Source organism: Micrasema longulum, unplaced genomic scaffold (genome assembly GCF_059751315.1).
Source record: "Micrasema longulum isolate JH-2025_06_02 unplaced genomic scaffold, ASM5975131v1 h1tg000830l, whole genome shotgun sequence".
Lineage (NCBI taxonomy): Eukaryota > Metazoa > Arthropoda > Insecta > Trichoptera > Brachycentridae > Micrasema > Micrasema longulum.
In genome coordinates this window covers 202,298-218,427 of record NW_028278022.1, presented here as the reverse complement: position 1 = coordinate 218,427, position 16,130 = coordinate 202,298, and the positions used below count along the sequence as shown (strand labels likewise).

At 31.2% G+C, this 16,130-nt stretch overlaps 1 protein-coding gene across 1 annotated transcript in view; it reads right to left on the bottom strand.

Moving 5' to 3' along the window:
- The window catches only part of LOC148278760 (cyclic GMP-AMP phosphodiesterase SMPDL3A), a 374,579-nt gene that overhangs the window by 172,802 nt on the left and 185,647 nt on the right, over positions 1–16,130 (bottom strand). Inside the window, exon 5 of the mRNA XM_088230910.1 lies at positions 13,140–13,345. Coding sequence (XP_088087036.1) covers positions 13,140–13,345 — 206 coding nt within the window. The remainder of the gene's footprint in view (positions 1–13,139; positions 13,346–16,130) is intronic.

Sequence of the window (16,130 nt, the reverse complement as noted above, 5' to 3'; positions counted from 1 at the left end):
ATAACATTTTGTAATTTTGAATTCCTGAAAAAATGGTGATTCCATTGGCCACGTTCCTAATACGTCACGATTCATGTTTCTTTGTTCCTGCCATTTAAATTTGTGCAGACTAATTTCAAAAATCTTGACGTCACAACAACCAAGGACAAACAGGTTACGTTTTTCTTCGAACGTATTTTTATTGAATTTATTTTTTAAATTATACACATTGATCTTGAAAATACAATTGATTATTCTAAATATATTTTACATATTTTTATCAGTATTCGAAGTATGTGATATTTCCTAATTGCAATTAACTTAGTGCTGTCTGCTTATCTGCTGTTTACAAATGTCGAGATTTGTGGATAAAATAAGTCTGAAATAACCATTTTCGATAAAATCAAGAAAGGAGTTATGTTGTGGTTTGGACATGTGAAACGAATGGACGGCAAAAAAACTGCAAGACAGATTTATGATGCAAATGATGATGATGGATGCAGTAAACGAGGAAGACATCCTTTTCTTCTTCTTCTTCAGCCTTATTCTCTCCACTGCTGGATTTAGGCATTTTCTAAACGTTCATTCCCTCACATCGTCCGCTTTGATCATTCATGTTTTACCGGATATCGAGGCAAAGTCATCGACCCATCTTTTTGTGGTCTTCCAACACTGTCTTGCCCAGTCCCATTTTAATTTTGCTGCACGATCCATGATATCTTTGCTTCGGGTTCAGCTTTTTTTTTTCATTTCTTATTCTGTTTCTAAGTTAAACACCGAGCATCTGTCCGTAAATTGAAAAAGACAGGCGTGACCTAATAAAACAAATACTTAGAGACGGACGTGCCAAAATACGGAATAATTAGAAAATGAGGTATGAATGCAAAGACAAAGTAATAGTCTGTTCTATTCTCTCTGCCTACCTCAACCGGGAAACGGTATGATGTTTTTTTTTTTTTTTTAATTTTCTCAATCAATACATTTCATAAATGGTACATGTTTTTTTATTCCATACAAATCTACTATTAAACATCTTGTAAATGTTATAAATGTAACTCTATAAAAAAAGAAACTGACTCCTGTGCTTGGAGAGTGACTTATAGTTACTTAACATATTACAACCGAGACGAAAAACATTTTAGAGAAGGTAGTATAAAAGTCCAGGCATCCACAAGGTTTATGACCTGTCATTGGCTGGTTTAAGTAGACACTTTACACACTGTGTAACATTCACCATTCTGCCCATACATCTATATTCCTTCAATTTCATCATCTGTTGATGTTTGTGAAGTTTAAATGCTGAAACTTTTATTTATGCGGGTGAGATTTATCTAATTGAATTATTTCACCTACATACTAGGCAACGCCTGAAAATATTATTTTTTCAATTTCTATACTTCTTCATGGACCAGGTGGATTTATCAATAATATTTTGAGTTTTTCCAATTTTTTGTAGACAAAGACTGGATTCAACTCATTAGGGGGGTGCTGTTTTATTAACATATAACAACCGAGAAGTGGAACATTTTAGAAAAGGTAATATAGAAGTCCAGGCATCCACAGGGCTTTTACTTGTTTTATTTTGGGGGCTTACCTCAATTCTTTATATGCTTAATTGGCTAGTTGATAATCAATATGAAACGTCATACGCCTCAGGCAGGTATCAGTCCAAGCACTTCAAAAATCGACATGTGAAAACAGACTTTCCAATTTCGTGTTCCATGCAAAACAAACCAAAGAGATTATGAATGGTAGTTAAACGATTTGATCACTAAAACGTTAGACATATTTTTTTTATACCTCAATAGTTTATGAAAGAAACTTAATTTTCATTTGTAGACGCTAATTATATTTCATTACAATTTTATAATGCTAATGCTAAGTATTATTTTGCTAGTTCTAAAGCTATCTTCATACTTTTGTGACATTACTCGGGGCAAATTCCTCCCCTAAGAGTAAATAACTTGAAGTAAAATGACTGACGCTGAGTATACATCTAACAGACCCTCTGAAATTCCTCGTGACAAAGGACGAACTAGCTGAAACATTAAGGGTGCCTTGCCAATTCTAATTGTAGGCGAAAACTAAGGCTGTTTAAATAACTGAAGATGATACAACCTTCAGCGGAATGAGCGAGGCAAAATATCATATTCATATATGTAGGCGCTGTTAAGGATCATGACTATTTGAACCATAGTAGTATATTTAACACGATAATTTAACTCCAAGAAATGAGCCATAGCAAACTTTTTAACTTCAAAGCAGCATCTTTTTTACTAGTAATGACCTAAATAATATACTTTATGTAGGCAGTGTACATAAATATTTTGTAGTCTTAATGGTAAAACAACCCAAACGAAGAATTTTTATGTATTTTTAAGGCTGTAGTCTGGTAAAACGAAAACGATTAAGGCAGGTCTGAAGGTCGTAAAAAGTCAATAAGATATTGTTTTAAATTAAATTGAATTTTATTTTTTTAATTTTTTTTTAACAGTACTTATGATTTTCTTGTTGTGTTACTGTAGAATATTTTATTATATGAACTTTCTACTGAATATGATGCATAATTTTTATGTTTTTTTTTATACAAATCTTGTTTAAGTTTAAGGTAATTTTTTTTTTATCAATCTTGGGCGTAAGGAAATTTATGTTTTAAAAAAAATATATAGCCAAATATCTTATGGAAATATGTTTCGGGGAAACATGTATAAAATGATCCCTCGAGGTAAAACGATCCCTTGAGATTTTAGTGAAACAACTAATGCCATCTATTGTTTAATTCTATAAACATATACCTAACAACGTTTTAAAGATTGGACAGTAATGGCGGAAAGACGCGTAAAGTGAGAACGGGTGTGAGTAAAAAAAAATATTTTTTATTTGTATAATCACAGGTACATAATTTTTAAACATCATATAAAGTTGCAATACAGCCTATTATTTATATTGCAAAAACAATATTTTAAATAAATACATATCTTCTTCATTATTCATGTCATTTAATTAATATTAAAGTTGTTTTATTAGTGATAATAACTCCTGAATGATCCTGTAAAATGATCCTCAAGGGATCGTTTTGTACACGTGGTAGAGCAAAATGATCTTTTGGTAGGGTTTAGCTAAAATCGGTATAGAAATAACATGTTGAATAATAAGACAATTTAATAAATTTTGTTAGATAGAAAAATAATTACACTTTTCAAAACTGGTCCAATTATTTTTTAAAAAGTCATTTTCCATAAGTAAAATATCAATTTTCCTAAGAGAGATCTTTATTTGCACGTTTCAATCACTGATGCTTACCCTAAATCCTAACAAATGTACAGTTCCGCATATTGGGAAGAAAAATCCCTAAATTTAATACTACTCGGATGGCTCTCTATTATTTTATTAGGTAAACAAACATTATGTACTCAAATATTGCCAATTTCTTTGTATATTAGTGTAAAACACTCATGCACACACTAAAAAAATTGTTTACGCTGAATACAAAAATTTAAATTATGTTTCATATACTAAATGTAAAAGAAACGAAATGAAAAAAATAAGTAAATAAAAATAAAGTTAAATATCTGCTTCTTTCAAAATTCTGCCTCGGTAAATATATTGTTATATTGGTCGCATATTCTAGGTATTGTAGATTGTTTAAAATAGTTTGTTGACGCGTGTTCTGTGCAAAAAAGAAAATGAACACAAACATTTGCACGTTTTCATAACAAAGAATTTAAAACAGTTTTCGAAAAATACCCATGATAATAAACACACTGACGTTTTTGATTAGAAATAGATGCAATGACTCCTGATCTCATGCTACAATTTTAATTGAATGCGCTTTTCAAGTACGAAATCCGTATTACAGAGAGCACATTGACGTACTAAAAATACTGAAAAGACGCTTGACTAAGATACCACATGCCTTGTAAAGACTGACATTTGAAGAAAAGCTTCGGAGACTTATCCTGACCATACTTTAGTAGCAAAGACCAAGAGGCAACCTCATTGAAACTTTAAAAATGCTGCACGGGTATTATGACTAGGAACATAAAGAAGTTTTTACATTTAGTCGTAATGTGCAACTGGAGTGGATAAAAATTAAAATTTTAAAATTAACAAAATGATGAAAATAAAGCTAGAAGAAATCAAAAACAATATTTTAATGACATGTGAAATATGTAAAAAAAATAATTGACTACTGTACAATCCTCCTCAGAACAGGTTTCTGTAGTGGTTACACCACAGTTACTTTACGTGTGTAAAGCACATTTACTAGGTTGAGGAGTTCAAATTTATTTTTTACCTACTGGGCCCTGGTGAAGATGTTGCAATGCCTACTGGGGGTAACAATATTGCCCCGGCCCCATAATAACAACTGAACTGTCATCATGTAAACATGCGCTTTTGATAATCTAACTGCGATCGCAAAAAAGTTATTTTTGCAATCAATAACTTATATAATCCACTGTGTCGTGTAATCACATATAATATTCAATAAAATAATAAAAAACTTCGTCAAGAGCCTCTTCTTCTTGACCACAGGATCTGATCTGATCCTGACTGCCGTGAGAGAAGTTCCAAACAATAAGGTGCCAGAACCCAGTTCAAGGTAGGTAATTGCATTCATTGTTGCGGGTTTGGTGGTAAAGTAAATAAAGATTCCGCGAACCAGTCTATTTTGAGTTTGAGTGTTCATCTGCCAACAGGTAAGGGGCGCGATCACGTTGTGACGAGGATTCTTAAATTAATTTTGTATCTAAAATATTTAATATAGTAAATAAAAATAAGTATACGAGAAAAAAAGCAATGGACATATTAGCTGACAGCTGCCTGCCCCTAATTTATAACTATAAATTATATTTTTTCAAACATTGTCAATCAAGAAGTATTTATAAAAATAACATTAAAAAACACGTTATAAGTAATACAAATAAATATGTTGCGAACAAAAACAATGACTCGTAATTGAACGTAGTTATGCAGAAAGCAGCCAGCCATAGAAAAGTGAAACTGAGATAATAGCACCTTTGTGAGAAGAGGGAATTATCAAATCTACACAACAGTTGGAATGTTTTTGACTTTAACAAATGATAAACAATGAATACCTAAGGTTTTTTTTAAAATTACAAACAAGAATCTAATTACGTATTTGAACAGTGTAAATGAATTTTAAAGTACCGTAAGATTTTTCCAGTCTTTTTTTTGTTTGCAAATTGAGAAATTCAATTTTTGTGATCGGAATTATTTTCAGAAGGTGATTTTTACAATTTTTTGTATGCAAGCGGTCTGGCTGTTTTTAGCAGAACATAGAATTGATCTTACTGCACTCGATAACACCAATAGCCCATTTTTTCAAAATTGTGGATTGTCTGCTTTCTGCATAACTACGTTCAATTCAAAAGGCAAATTGAGTTGTTAGATATAAGACATCGTGCGGGGTTAGCAAAATTGTAATATTATCTTCTTTCTAACAGGAATGATCAAAAAACAAACTTATTGTCAATCAAGCTTTTTTAAAATTGTATCTAAAAACACTGACGTTTCCAGCGTTTAATGGCCCGGTACTAATTCCCGAAAGCCTGGCACTTATCCCGAAACTTCATGACTTGACAGAAGAGCCCTGAGATAGGGAAAAGGAGAGTTTTATCAGTAAGGCTTCTTGTTCCCAAGTCGCTGAATGATTTATGACTTTTGTCACGGCAAAATGCATTACGCTGGCACTCACAATATAACTCGGGTCTGGCTCAAGAAGGGGAGTCATTTATCTAGTATGCTAATTCAGTAATCACTAGCTTTTATAAAGATTGACGGTTTATTAAAATAATGAACACTGGCGTTTTAATAACAACGGGAAGAAACGTCACCCTTCAGTTTAATTACAGAATAATGAGAGATAGTTGTTATTTTTATGTTTTTTGGTACATTTGGCATTTTTACGACAATGGTTAATTCTAAAACATTTTAAAGAATTAATACTAAAAGAAATTAAAAAATAACTTGTATTAAAGGGTTTTAGGGTATTTAAACGGATTTTTTACCAACTTCAAAAATCAAAAATATTTTGAGTTTATTTATTTATTTATTTTGTTCATTAACGCCCAAAAGACATTTACAAAAAATAAAAATGAAATACATGCCAACATACTAAATAATAAACAGAATATACAGAAAAAAAATGTGAAATTAGTTACAAAGGATATGATAAAAAGTTTTACAAAGTAAAAAAAAAAAAAACAATAATAACAAAGGTATGCAAGAAAAAACAGTAAGCATATAAACAAAAAAATGCAAAGATATAAGCTTATGAAATAAATTCTGTAAAGCAAACATTATTTATATAAAGTGTTACGGTAAGCAAGAAAGACATTTTTAAGTTAAGTTAATAAACAAGCAAGCATATATTATCACGAAAAAATAAGAAATAAAAATATGTATCTATGAAATGCGTAGTTTCCAATACTACAATGCAATTCGATATAATAGTAAAAAATAAAAAAAAGTATAAGGTTATAAAAATAAACGAGTTAGTATTTTTTTTAATTTATGGAATTGAATTGTCAATAATAGTTTGACGAGCAGCTACAAATAAACTTGAAATTGTGGACTTATAAGATGGTAAAAAATTGGACAGAATGTCTGCAGCCGTTCCATAAGTGTTACCTAACCTATGCAGTCTCGGTATCAATGAATTGTGTTGTTGGTTGGAAGAACTACTGGAGCAATGAAACAATAAAGTTCTCCTAGTGTTGACAGCAGGTTTTCTAAAATTAATCAATTAAAGTATTTTTGGTGAGTCAAAAAGAGAGTTCACAATTTTATACAGTACAATGAGGTCATTAATAGTTCTCCTTTCAGAAAGTGTTGTTAGGTTAAGCAGTGTTAATAAATAGTCATAATTCACATTTTGTATTGGAATGTTTAGTTTGTAGTTTATATATCGTAGAAATTTATGTTAAATGTTTTCCATATTATAAACATGAACATTATAGCAGGGTGACCATATTGATGAATTAAAATCTAAATGACTTCTTACAAGAGAACAGTATAATATTTTCAATGATCGGATGGACTTGAAATTTTTTGTATTTCTCAAAATAAAGCCCAACATTTTTAATGCCTTGCTTGAAATTTCATTAACATGATATACAAAAGACAATTTTTCATCAAAAACTACCCCGAGATCCTTTATCACTGATACCGTAGAAAGATTGACACCGCCAATACTGTAACAAAAAATAAGCGGTTTTTTTATTCGATGAAAACGAATGATCTGACATTTTTTAGTGTTTAAGTACATTTTATTTCTTTTACACCACTCATCTAGAGAATTAAGGGTCTGTTGAACGGAAAGGCAATCTTCAAAGGTCTTTATCACCTTTATCCAAATTTTTGTAGACAAATATTGGATTCAACTCCCTGGGGATTTTCAAGCGTTGCCTAGTATGTAGGTAAAAAAATCAATTACACATAATTCATAAATCTCATCGACACAAATAAAGGTTTCAGCTCTTTAACTTCACAATCATTAACAGATGAAAGAATTGAAGCAAAATAAATGTTCAAATATGGGCAGAATGGTGAATGTTACAGCGTGAGTACAGTGGAAACTTAAATCAGCCAATGACAGGTCATAAGCCCTGTAGATGTCTAGGCTTCTATATTGCCTTTTTAAAAATGTTTTCGCTCCTATGTTTTAATATATTTGAACGTATTTTTTTTTTACACCATAACAGCCTTATAACCATATTAAGATACAGCAGAGAATATCCAAATGGAGTCAACAAAAGAAATAGTTCATTGCTTGAGTTCAAACGATTCTTTTATAAACTAATTTAATTTATATGGGAAACGTAATCATTGATGTTTCAAATTTGAAATTTGAGTTTAAGAATATTTTAAAGAAGGAAATATAAAAGTCTAGGTATTTACAGGACGTTTGACTTATCTTTGGCTAATTTAAGTGATAACTTTATATTGCGTAACATTCATTGTTTTGCCTACGTTCAAACATGTAAATTGCATAAATTCTTTTATTCTTAAATCTGCTAATCTTTGTGAAGTTAAAGAGCTAAAACCTTTATTAATGCATTGATAATTCTATAAAATTAAATTCCTCTCCAATGTTTTTCATCTCTCTTGTAATATTAAAATAAACGTTATTTATTTACATTTGACATACACATATATACACACATATATACATATGTACATACACACACACGTACATACACCCATGCGCATACACATACATACATTCATAAAAACATAGACAATTTATTTATGCAAAACTTCATGGTTGTCATCTATAAATATATTTTTTTAAAATTATTCCTTATTTTTTATATTTTATTTTTGACATCCAGTAAGGTTCTCCAATCCGTGGCATGCATCAACTTTTCTGACTCCCTACGACCAATGTCATGAAAGAGCGAGGTCAACACCTTCCGTAACTTGACAACACTCCCGTCTTTCCACGATTCTGGCAAAAGGTTATGGACCTTTTTGCCTACGTAATAGTGTTGTCTCGATGCCAGAACAGTGTTGACCCCTTCACTTAGTATCAGATCCCTATTAGAGTATCTTGTATTATGGTTGTGGTTGACGCTTGGGTAAATGTCTCTTTTTATGTGTGTAACCACTACCGTTCTCAATATATACTGTTGTATAATATTCAGTACTCTGAATTCTTTGAAGAGCAAGTCACTTGGATAACGAAATGTTTTTACAAATGTCTTTACATGTTTAATACAAAAGGCTTAATATTTCTAATATCACCAAAGTTAACGTGTGTTCAGTGTTTCACGTTCAGGCTACAAATTCTGAGAAAAGGAATAAAGTGTACGTCTTGGATTACATTTTAATGGTTAAAAATTTTAACTAACAGGCTGATATCAAAATCTTTAATTTGCGCATAAACATTCAATCTTTCTCTTTTCTTTAAAAATATTCTTCACAATCCTTGCGCTTCCAAATATCTTGCTAAGGATTTAATTTATGAAATCTTTATGGTCTCCTTGCTAATAACAAAGAGGAACTGCAATTCTTGGTAACAAAGGTCTACGATGTATGCAAGAGAAGCGATTTGCTGATGAATGTCGATAAATCGAATGTGATGGTTTTTGAAAGAAATGAAAGTATGACTAAATGTGAAATCACTGTGAATGGAGTTGTACTAAAACAAGTAGAGGAATTTGTGTATCTGGGAAGTATGTTCACTAGGGATGGAATGACTGAGAAAGATATTGAAAGGAGGGTGAGTGCCGGGAACAGAGTGAACGGTGCACTTAAATCGACCTTGGCAAATAAATGCTTGTCACAAGAGGCAAAATTGGCAGTTCACAACGGAGTCCTGGTCCCATCCCTGATGTATGGGAGCGAAGTATGGACTTGGAAAAACAAGGATGAAAGTAAGCTGAATGCTGTCGAAATGCGATCTCTCAGGCGAATGTGTGGTAAAACTATGTACGATAGATGCACAAATGTTGAGATTCGTACGTTATGTAAGGCTGAGACAAGCATTATCGACAAAATCAAGAAAGGAGCTCTGCGCTGGTTTGGACATGTAGAACGAATGGACAGAGAGAGAACGGCAAAGAATATTTTCAATGCGAATGTTGATGGGTGCAGAAATAGAGGAAGACCGAGAAAGACATGGCATGACCAAATCCAACAAATACTTAAAGATGGACATGTCAAAAGTCGGAATAATCGGCGCGCGTGCATGAGAAGATGTATGAATGTAGAGGAAGCGAGATCTGTATGCAAAGATGGAGTGTTGTGGCGTTCTATCCTCTCTGCCTACCCTTACGAGGAAACGGCGTGATGGTTTGTTTGTGTTTATGGTCTTGTAAAATCGGCCTTATGGGCCTCAATTGGTCGGCTCTGAGAACCTTGGTAAATTAGAATCTCGGATACGTTTCATCACTTATCCACAATACAGTTTCAAATCAATATTCATGAATCTTAGCACTTTATGTAGTAACAATATTCAATTGTTAAACTAAATAATTTGATCAATTTAAAAAAATCATCAAAACCACAAACACGAAAACCTAAACCCCATATGCCTGTTTTTAATATTGTGCACTCACGCAGTTCTGGACGGCCGTCGATGACGATCTTTTGACTTTACTCGGTGAAACTAATGGACGCTTGATTGACATGGGAAGAGGCAAAAATGCTGGCTCGCGATATGGTCTCCAGGAGACATCTGGGGATATTCACATGCTCCACTTAGGGAGCGGATGTGGAAAGAAGAAGACAAATAGTTAAATTTTAGTGTAAATATATTCTCAAAGCTATTGAAATTTTGTAAGCAAATAATAAATATCCTATATTACGAATAATAATCATAAACGTAATAACACATTTAAGGTTATCGAAAAATATTAGTGCAAGGTATTTATTAAAATTAATTTTTAAGTTAATTAATTGTGGTAATAATAATACATATTATTTACCTCTCAACCCTGTAGTACGCGCAACATAAAGTAGTAAGTAAAAAAGGTCAACACACATTTTGAGTATTAAACTTTTTGATTTGAACGTTTATTTGACAATCCGTTTTTACAGTTTTAACTATTGGGGACTTGATAACTGGGACAGCGACTTTCTTTTAATGAGCAAATAAAGTTTGTACTTGAAGAAATCATACAAAAAATATTTTTTTTGCATTATTCGAATAATTAGATCCGGATAGGTATCTGAATGAAGGAATAATAACTATTTTGAAAATTGTTTTAATTTTGGCCACTTTTACAAATATGTGATGTATTTTTTACATTTTAAGTATCAAACGTGTGATTTCTGACAAAAATAATACGTAGTCAAAATAACCTACATAAAAAAACACAAAACCAGTGCTTCAAATATTACTTTCATTTTTATTGCTTATATCAACAGACAGATATTTAGGTTTGAAAAGTAGATTAAATGTAAATATTATTCTTATAAAGTTAAAGAAATTCACAATTTATTTTGTCAGAGTAAGTGCTTGAAAGGTAAATAATGTTCATTGTGGAAGGAAGCAATATTTATGTGAAACAAAAGGCATGATCATTAGAATAAGTGGAATTTCGTGTTTCCTTGGTAGGCGGCGGTGAACCAGCAGAATAACCATTTTCATAAATTCAATATAACTGTCTACAATACCAATTTATATTCTTAATTAATTTATAATAATTAGCCATTAAATCAAACTGCATTAGTCAAAATGTGAGTATAGGTCACTTACGTGTAATAAATAGACGTGTTATTTCAAAACTACCCTCATATTGTTTTAAGCAAATATTTCGTTGCTATTAAGGACGTGAAATAGGCACACAAAGTAAACTCCTTTAAAAAGTTTAATATTAAGGTAAAGAGAGATAAATATACTAGACAATAAAAACATTTGGCATAGACATTATTTAAAAATATAAATACAAGTTAAAAAAAAGTTTTTAAAATCAATACTTTAATTTTGTTCAAATATATTATATAATTGTAAATCAATAAAAAATTTTAATATTTCATTTTACAGTTATCATCAAAAATAATTAGTGCAAACCTTTAAAAGTGACATTGATACGGCCGATTGAAGTCAAAATATCTGAGTTAGAAAGAATTTGATACAGCTTGAACGAAAATGTATGTTTTTTTTTTCATGTTAATGGTTTAATTGATTGTTTTTTTCTCTAACAAAAGAGATGAAAATTCGTTCAAATCTTGAATGAATAAGGCTAAGAGAAATCAAATTTCTTTATCAAACATTTTTGATTCCAAAGTCGATTCTTAATGTGTTCCAGATCTCTTTGATTACAAATATTTGCATAGGAACGTTTCAGCGGGATCACTTCTCCTAAAGCAGAGTTAGTGAATATGCATCTTATGCTTGCTTTCGATAAACAGTGAAAGAAAATCACAGATTCAGAACTAGATGAATCCCAACGGAAAGATAATATAAGTGAAGTCAGTGAAAGGTTTTCAAGCAAAAATATCCGATGAAAGTTCTTACTTGAAATGCAGTGATGGTAGTAAAGTGACTTAAGCTTACAGAATCCGACAAAATAAATGATAAATCTGAAATGACGGAAACCGGAAATGAAATAGATTTTAATATGTACTTAAGTGTGACTTAACCATAATTTGTACTCTGAACACAGATTTAGTTGAGTTGCTGAACTCTTTCTTTTAGATTTATGTTATTAACAGCTTAATAACGATTTTATATTGTTCATGTTTTATTATAAACTTGTACTTTCTTGTTGAAAAAATTGTTAAAATACGAATGAAATCCGCATTACTACGATACAACAAAAATATTAGCAAAAAAAAACCCTACCTGCTATTGTAATCATAATATTGAGGTTCGTAAAAAAATGGTAATTCAATATAATCTAATGGCAGCTCTCATGGAATTAATTACTTCAAAATGGCCGCAACTACTCAAAAATGTCAAAATTTATACCGATAGTGATTAAACACATCAAATGCATACAAAAAAAAATATAAGTTATTTTACACCTGGATAAATTTGTACAATCAGGGAGCAACGGATTCAATTTATTTTAATGTAAAGCAAAGTCTGTTATAAGTAGACTAAACAAACAGTTTATCATGTAAATGAATGACGGGTGACATATTCGGAACAATCAGTCAAAGGTTTTAAATACGTATTTATACAAAATCAGTAAGAACGAAGAATTTGAAATTGTGTAATATAAATTATTGATTTGAATTATTTTTGCCAGAAGGACCTTTTTATTAAGTGTTACCGATGGTAAAAAAAGGTCCTTCAGACAAAAATAATTCAATTCGAAATTTGAAAAAGAGAGAGAAAACATTTTTGATGAGAAAATATTGAAGTCTAAGCATTTACAGAGCTTATGTTCTGTCATTGGCTTGTTTTAGTGATAAAAATCGAAATTCGGCTGGTCTACAACTACATTCAAACAAACTGAAACATTTTTGATAATTAAATTCAATAACTATTACATACTTTTGATTTCTCTCGAGTGATACTTTCTTCACGGGGCCACATCCTGTTTTAAAATCTGTGTGCCTACGTTTTGGATCGCATTGCAGCGTCCATCAATCTTGAAAATGTTGATGAAGCATAGGCAAAGAGTGGGAAAAAATACTTAGTACAGTAGTTTACAAAAAAAAGAAAAACTGTAAGCTTTTACCGATTTCAAACGTCTGCAGCGCCTCGGTGGGCAGCCAATGCTGCCAAAGTTCCTTCAGATCCATGAAGGTATCGGGTTCCTCGTGTCCTAAGACTGGGAAGACGAACTGAGAGCTAAAGGTCCTACTCAGCAAGTCTGTGAGGTTCCGTAGGGCCATGAGCCTTGAAGGCTCGTCGTCCTTCCACCGGTTGCGGGACAAGGCGTCTCTGTAATAATAATTGTAAAAAATTAACCGTTTTCGAAAAAAAACACGAATGAAAATTGACATAGAAACCAAAAAATAAGATAAGTAAGATAGGTGTAGAGATTTTTCAACAATATGTTGAGTTTGTCCAAATTTTTGTGGACACGTACTTGGTTCAATAACGAATAACAACAGAAATAAAGAACATTTAAGAGAAAGACACATTTCAGTTCAGGCATCTACAAGGCTTGTGACCTGTCATTGACAGTTTTAAGTAGCAACTTTACACACTGTGTAATATTTCCTGTTCTGTCTATATTTTAACATAAATATTTTTTCAGTTCTTCCACTTATTGATATTCATGAATTTAAAGAGCTGAAACTACTATTGATGCCGGTGAAATTCATCTGATTGAATTATTTCACCTACTATGTGAGAGGTTTTGGGTTCGATCCCCGACATAGTTGTTACGAAACATTTATTCGAATGGGTGTTTTCAAACTAGAATATTTCATAGTCCCTGGATAGATGATACTTTAAGTGAAAGACTGATCACCTTACCTTCTTGTAACAAAAAATATCAAGATACTCTGTGATTTGTGTACCAATGCAATGCCCTTTAGGCTGGATTTTTCTGCGTTTCGTAGATTTTTTCTGGCTAAACTGAGCTACTGACAGACTTATTCATTATACTTTTGTTCTAATTTACTGCTCCTATTTCTGTCTTTAGCTTTAGTATTATTTTCTATATTTATAAATATTTTTTTCTTCAAATAACATGTTTGTAAACTGTGCAAGTTGGCTTAGGTTGTTATTAAATAAATAAATGAATGAATAATGGATTGTGCTTTTTCTCTATTGTTTTTTTTTCTTTAAACCTTTGTTAAAGGAAAAATAAGATTAATTCAGGATCAAATTGTTAGTAGAGAGTCAAGCTTTTGTGTTTGGCAAGTTAGCAATATACGTACGTGCGTAATATACGCCAACATTTTATGACTTCATTAATTTTAACAGGGTACTAATTTGTACATATTTCATAGTGTCATGGCACACGTTTGTGCCTTTCCATGCAAAGTAGAAAACTAAACGAAGAGTGGAATTTTAGATTTGATTTTTACAGTCAACAAAACCTTCACTTTTCTTACCAAAGAATCCAAGCAACGTGACCACAGGCCACATTAGAATAAGTTATATGTGAATTTTAGGAATAAATTACTGAAATTCACATAAAGCTAAATGTTCGTAAGTTTCATGTTAAGTGATCATTACCAATTATTATTTTTACAGTTCTATATCACGAACTAGGGATGGAAATAATGCTAATTTATTAACAAGCTAACCGAAAAAAGATCTTAAGCTAAATTGCTATTTTCATGAAATAATCATGTTTACAAATACACGGACTACCTAATATCTTACTTTTCACACTTAAATATTTTTATTTTTTGGATGAAAAATACAATTCAGTGTGTGAAAAAAACCAGAACCCTGGACTAGCGATTTCAACTCAATGGGTACTCTCAAGTGAAAATTATGAAAAAGAAAATACTGTGTAGATAAGTGGTTGGCAAATCTGCCTACCATGATTGAGGTCTTAAGTTCGATTCCTTGTAGGGGTGGTCCTTAAAAAAATATCATCAAAAATCTACTCTGGGCACCCTCTTATTTTGAAACATGATTTAAAAAGAGGCTTCCATAAAATCTTCAGGTTTGAAAAAATGTTTTAAGGGTCACTGCCGAACTTTGGACTTTTAAATAATTGAGGATTTGGTGTTTAATTTTTGATAAAAAATGCAGACATACATAATTACTATTAAAAACTAATATTTTTAAGATATTTACTTCAAATACACTGGTAAACATCAAAATTATAATTAATTATTAGTATAGTTATAAAATTAGGGGGGTATATTTTCATCCTTTATAGTATTGCTATTTAATAAGATAATTTTTTATGTGTATTGCTTTTTTAAAAACCTGTTTTTAAATAAGAATATTTTATAGTCTCTGGACTGGTAACTGAAACATAACATTGATCATCTTACCTTCATGTAACAAAATGATCAAGATACTCTGCGTTTTGTATGCTAATGCAGTACCCTATGCACTATAAGATGCGAAGGGAAATTATGATGCTAATATAGCTATATTATAATAACATTTTCATTTTTGTAAGCATAATTCACAAATTTATTGATAGGTCTCAATTATTCATTAGTACCCTTTTGCTTTAAAAAAAAAAAAATAGTTGTGTTAGCAACCCCTAAAGTTAAGTTTAAAAATTTAAAAAAAATAGTTACAATTTAAAAAAAAAGAAAATATTAAGATTACAGGGTGCCCCAAAGTAAATACTTAAGTTATTTTTTAATCCCGATTTTAGGACCACCCTAGTAAGCAAGGTATATTGGTTTTGTTGGTGGTTTTACAATTCATTATTTTGGTCTTGTTTATAATCGAAGTTGCGCTTGCGGTCAAATATATTATGTTATTGTCGAATATAATATTTAATGGTCAAATATACTTTGTTATGGTTAAATATAATATGTTATGGTCAAATATAATATGTCATGGTCAAATATAATATATTATGGCCTTTTTTTCTTTCTGGACGAGGTAAAGGAGATAATGTTGGACATTCTGATGGATGTTACCAGACCAGTCTTGAATCCTGACTTATACATAAAATATTATTTGGTCAGTTTATTAGCTCATGTATTTAGAAATGTGAGATTCTCAGAGGTGCCTCGTAATATGGTGGCCGATATTTTCTTAACTCTCGTCTTATGGAGAATGTGCAGAATGGTTG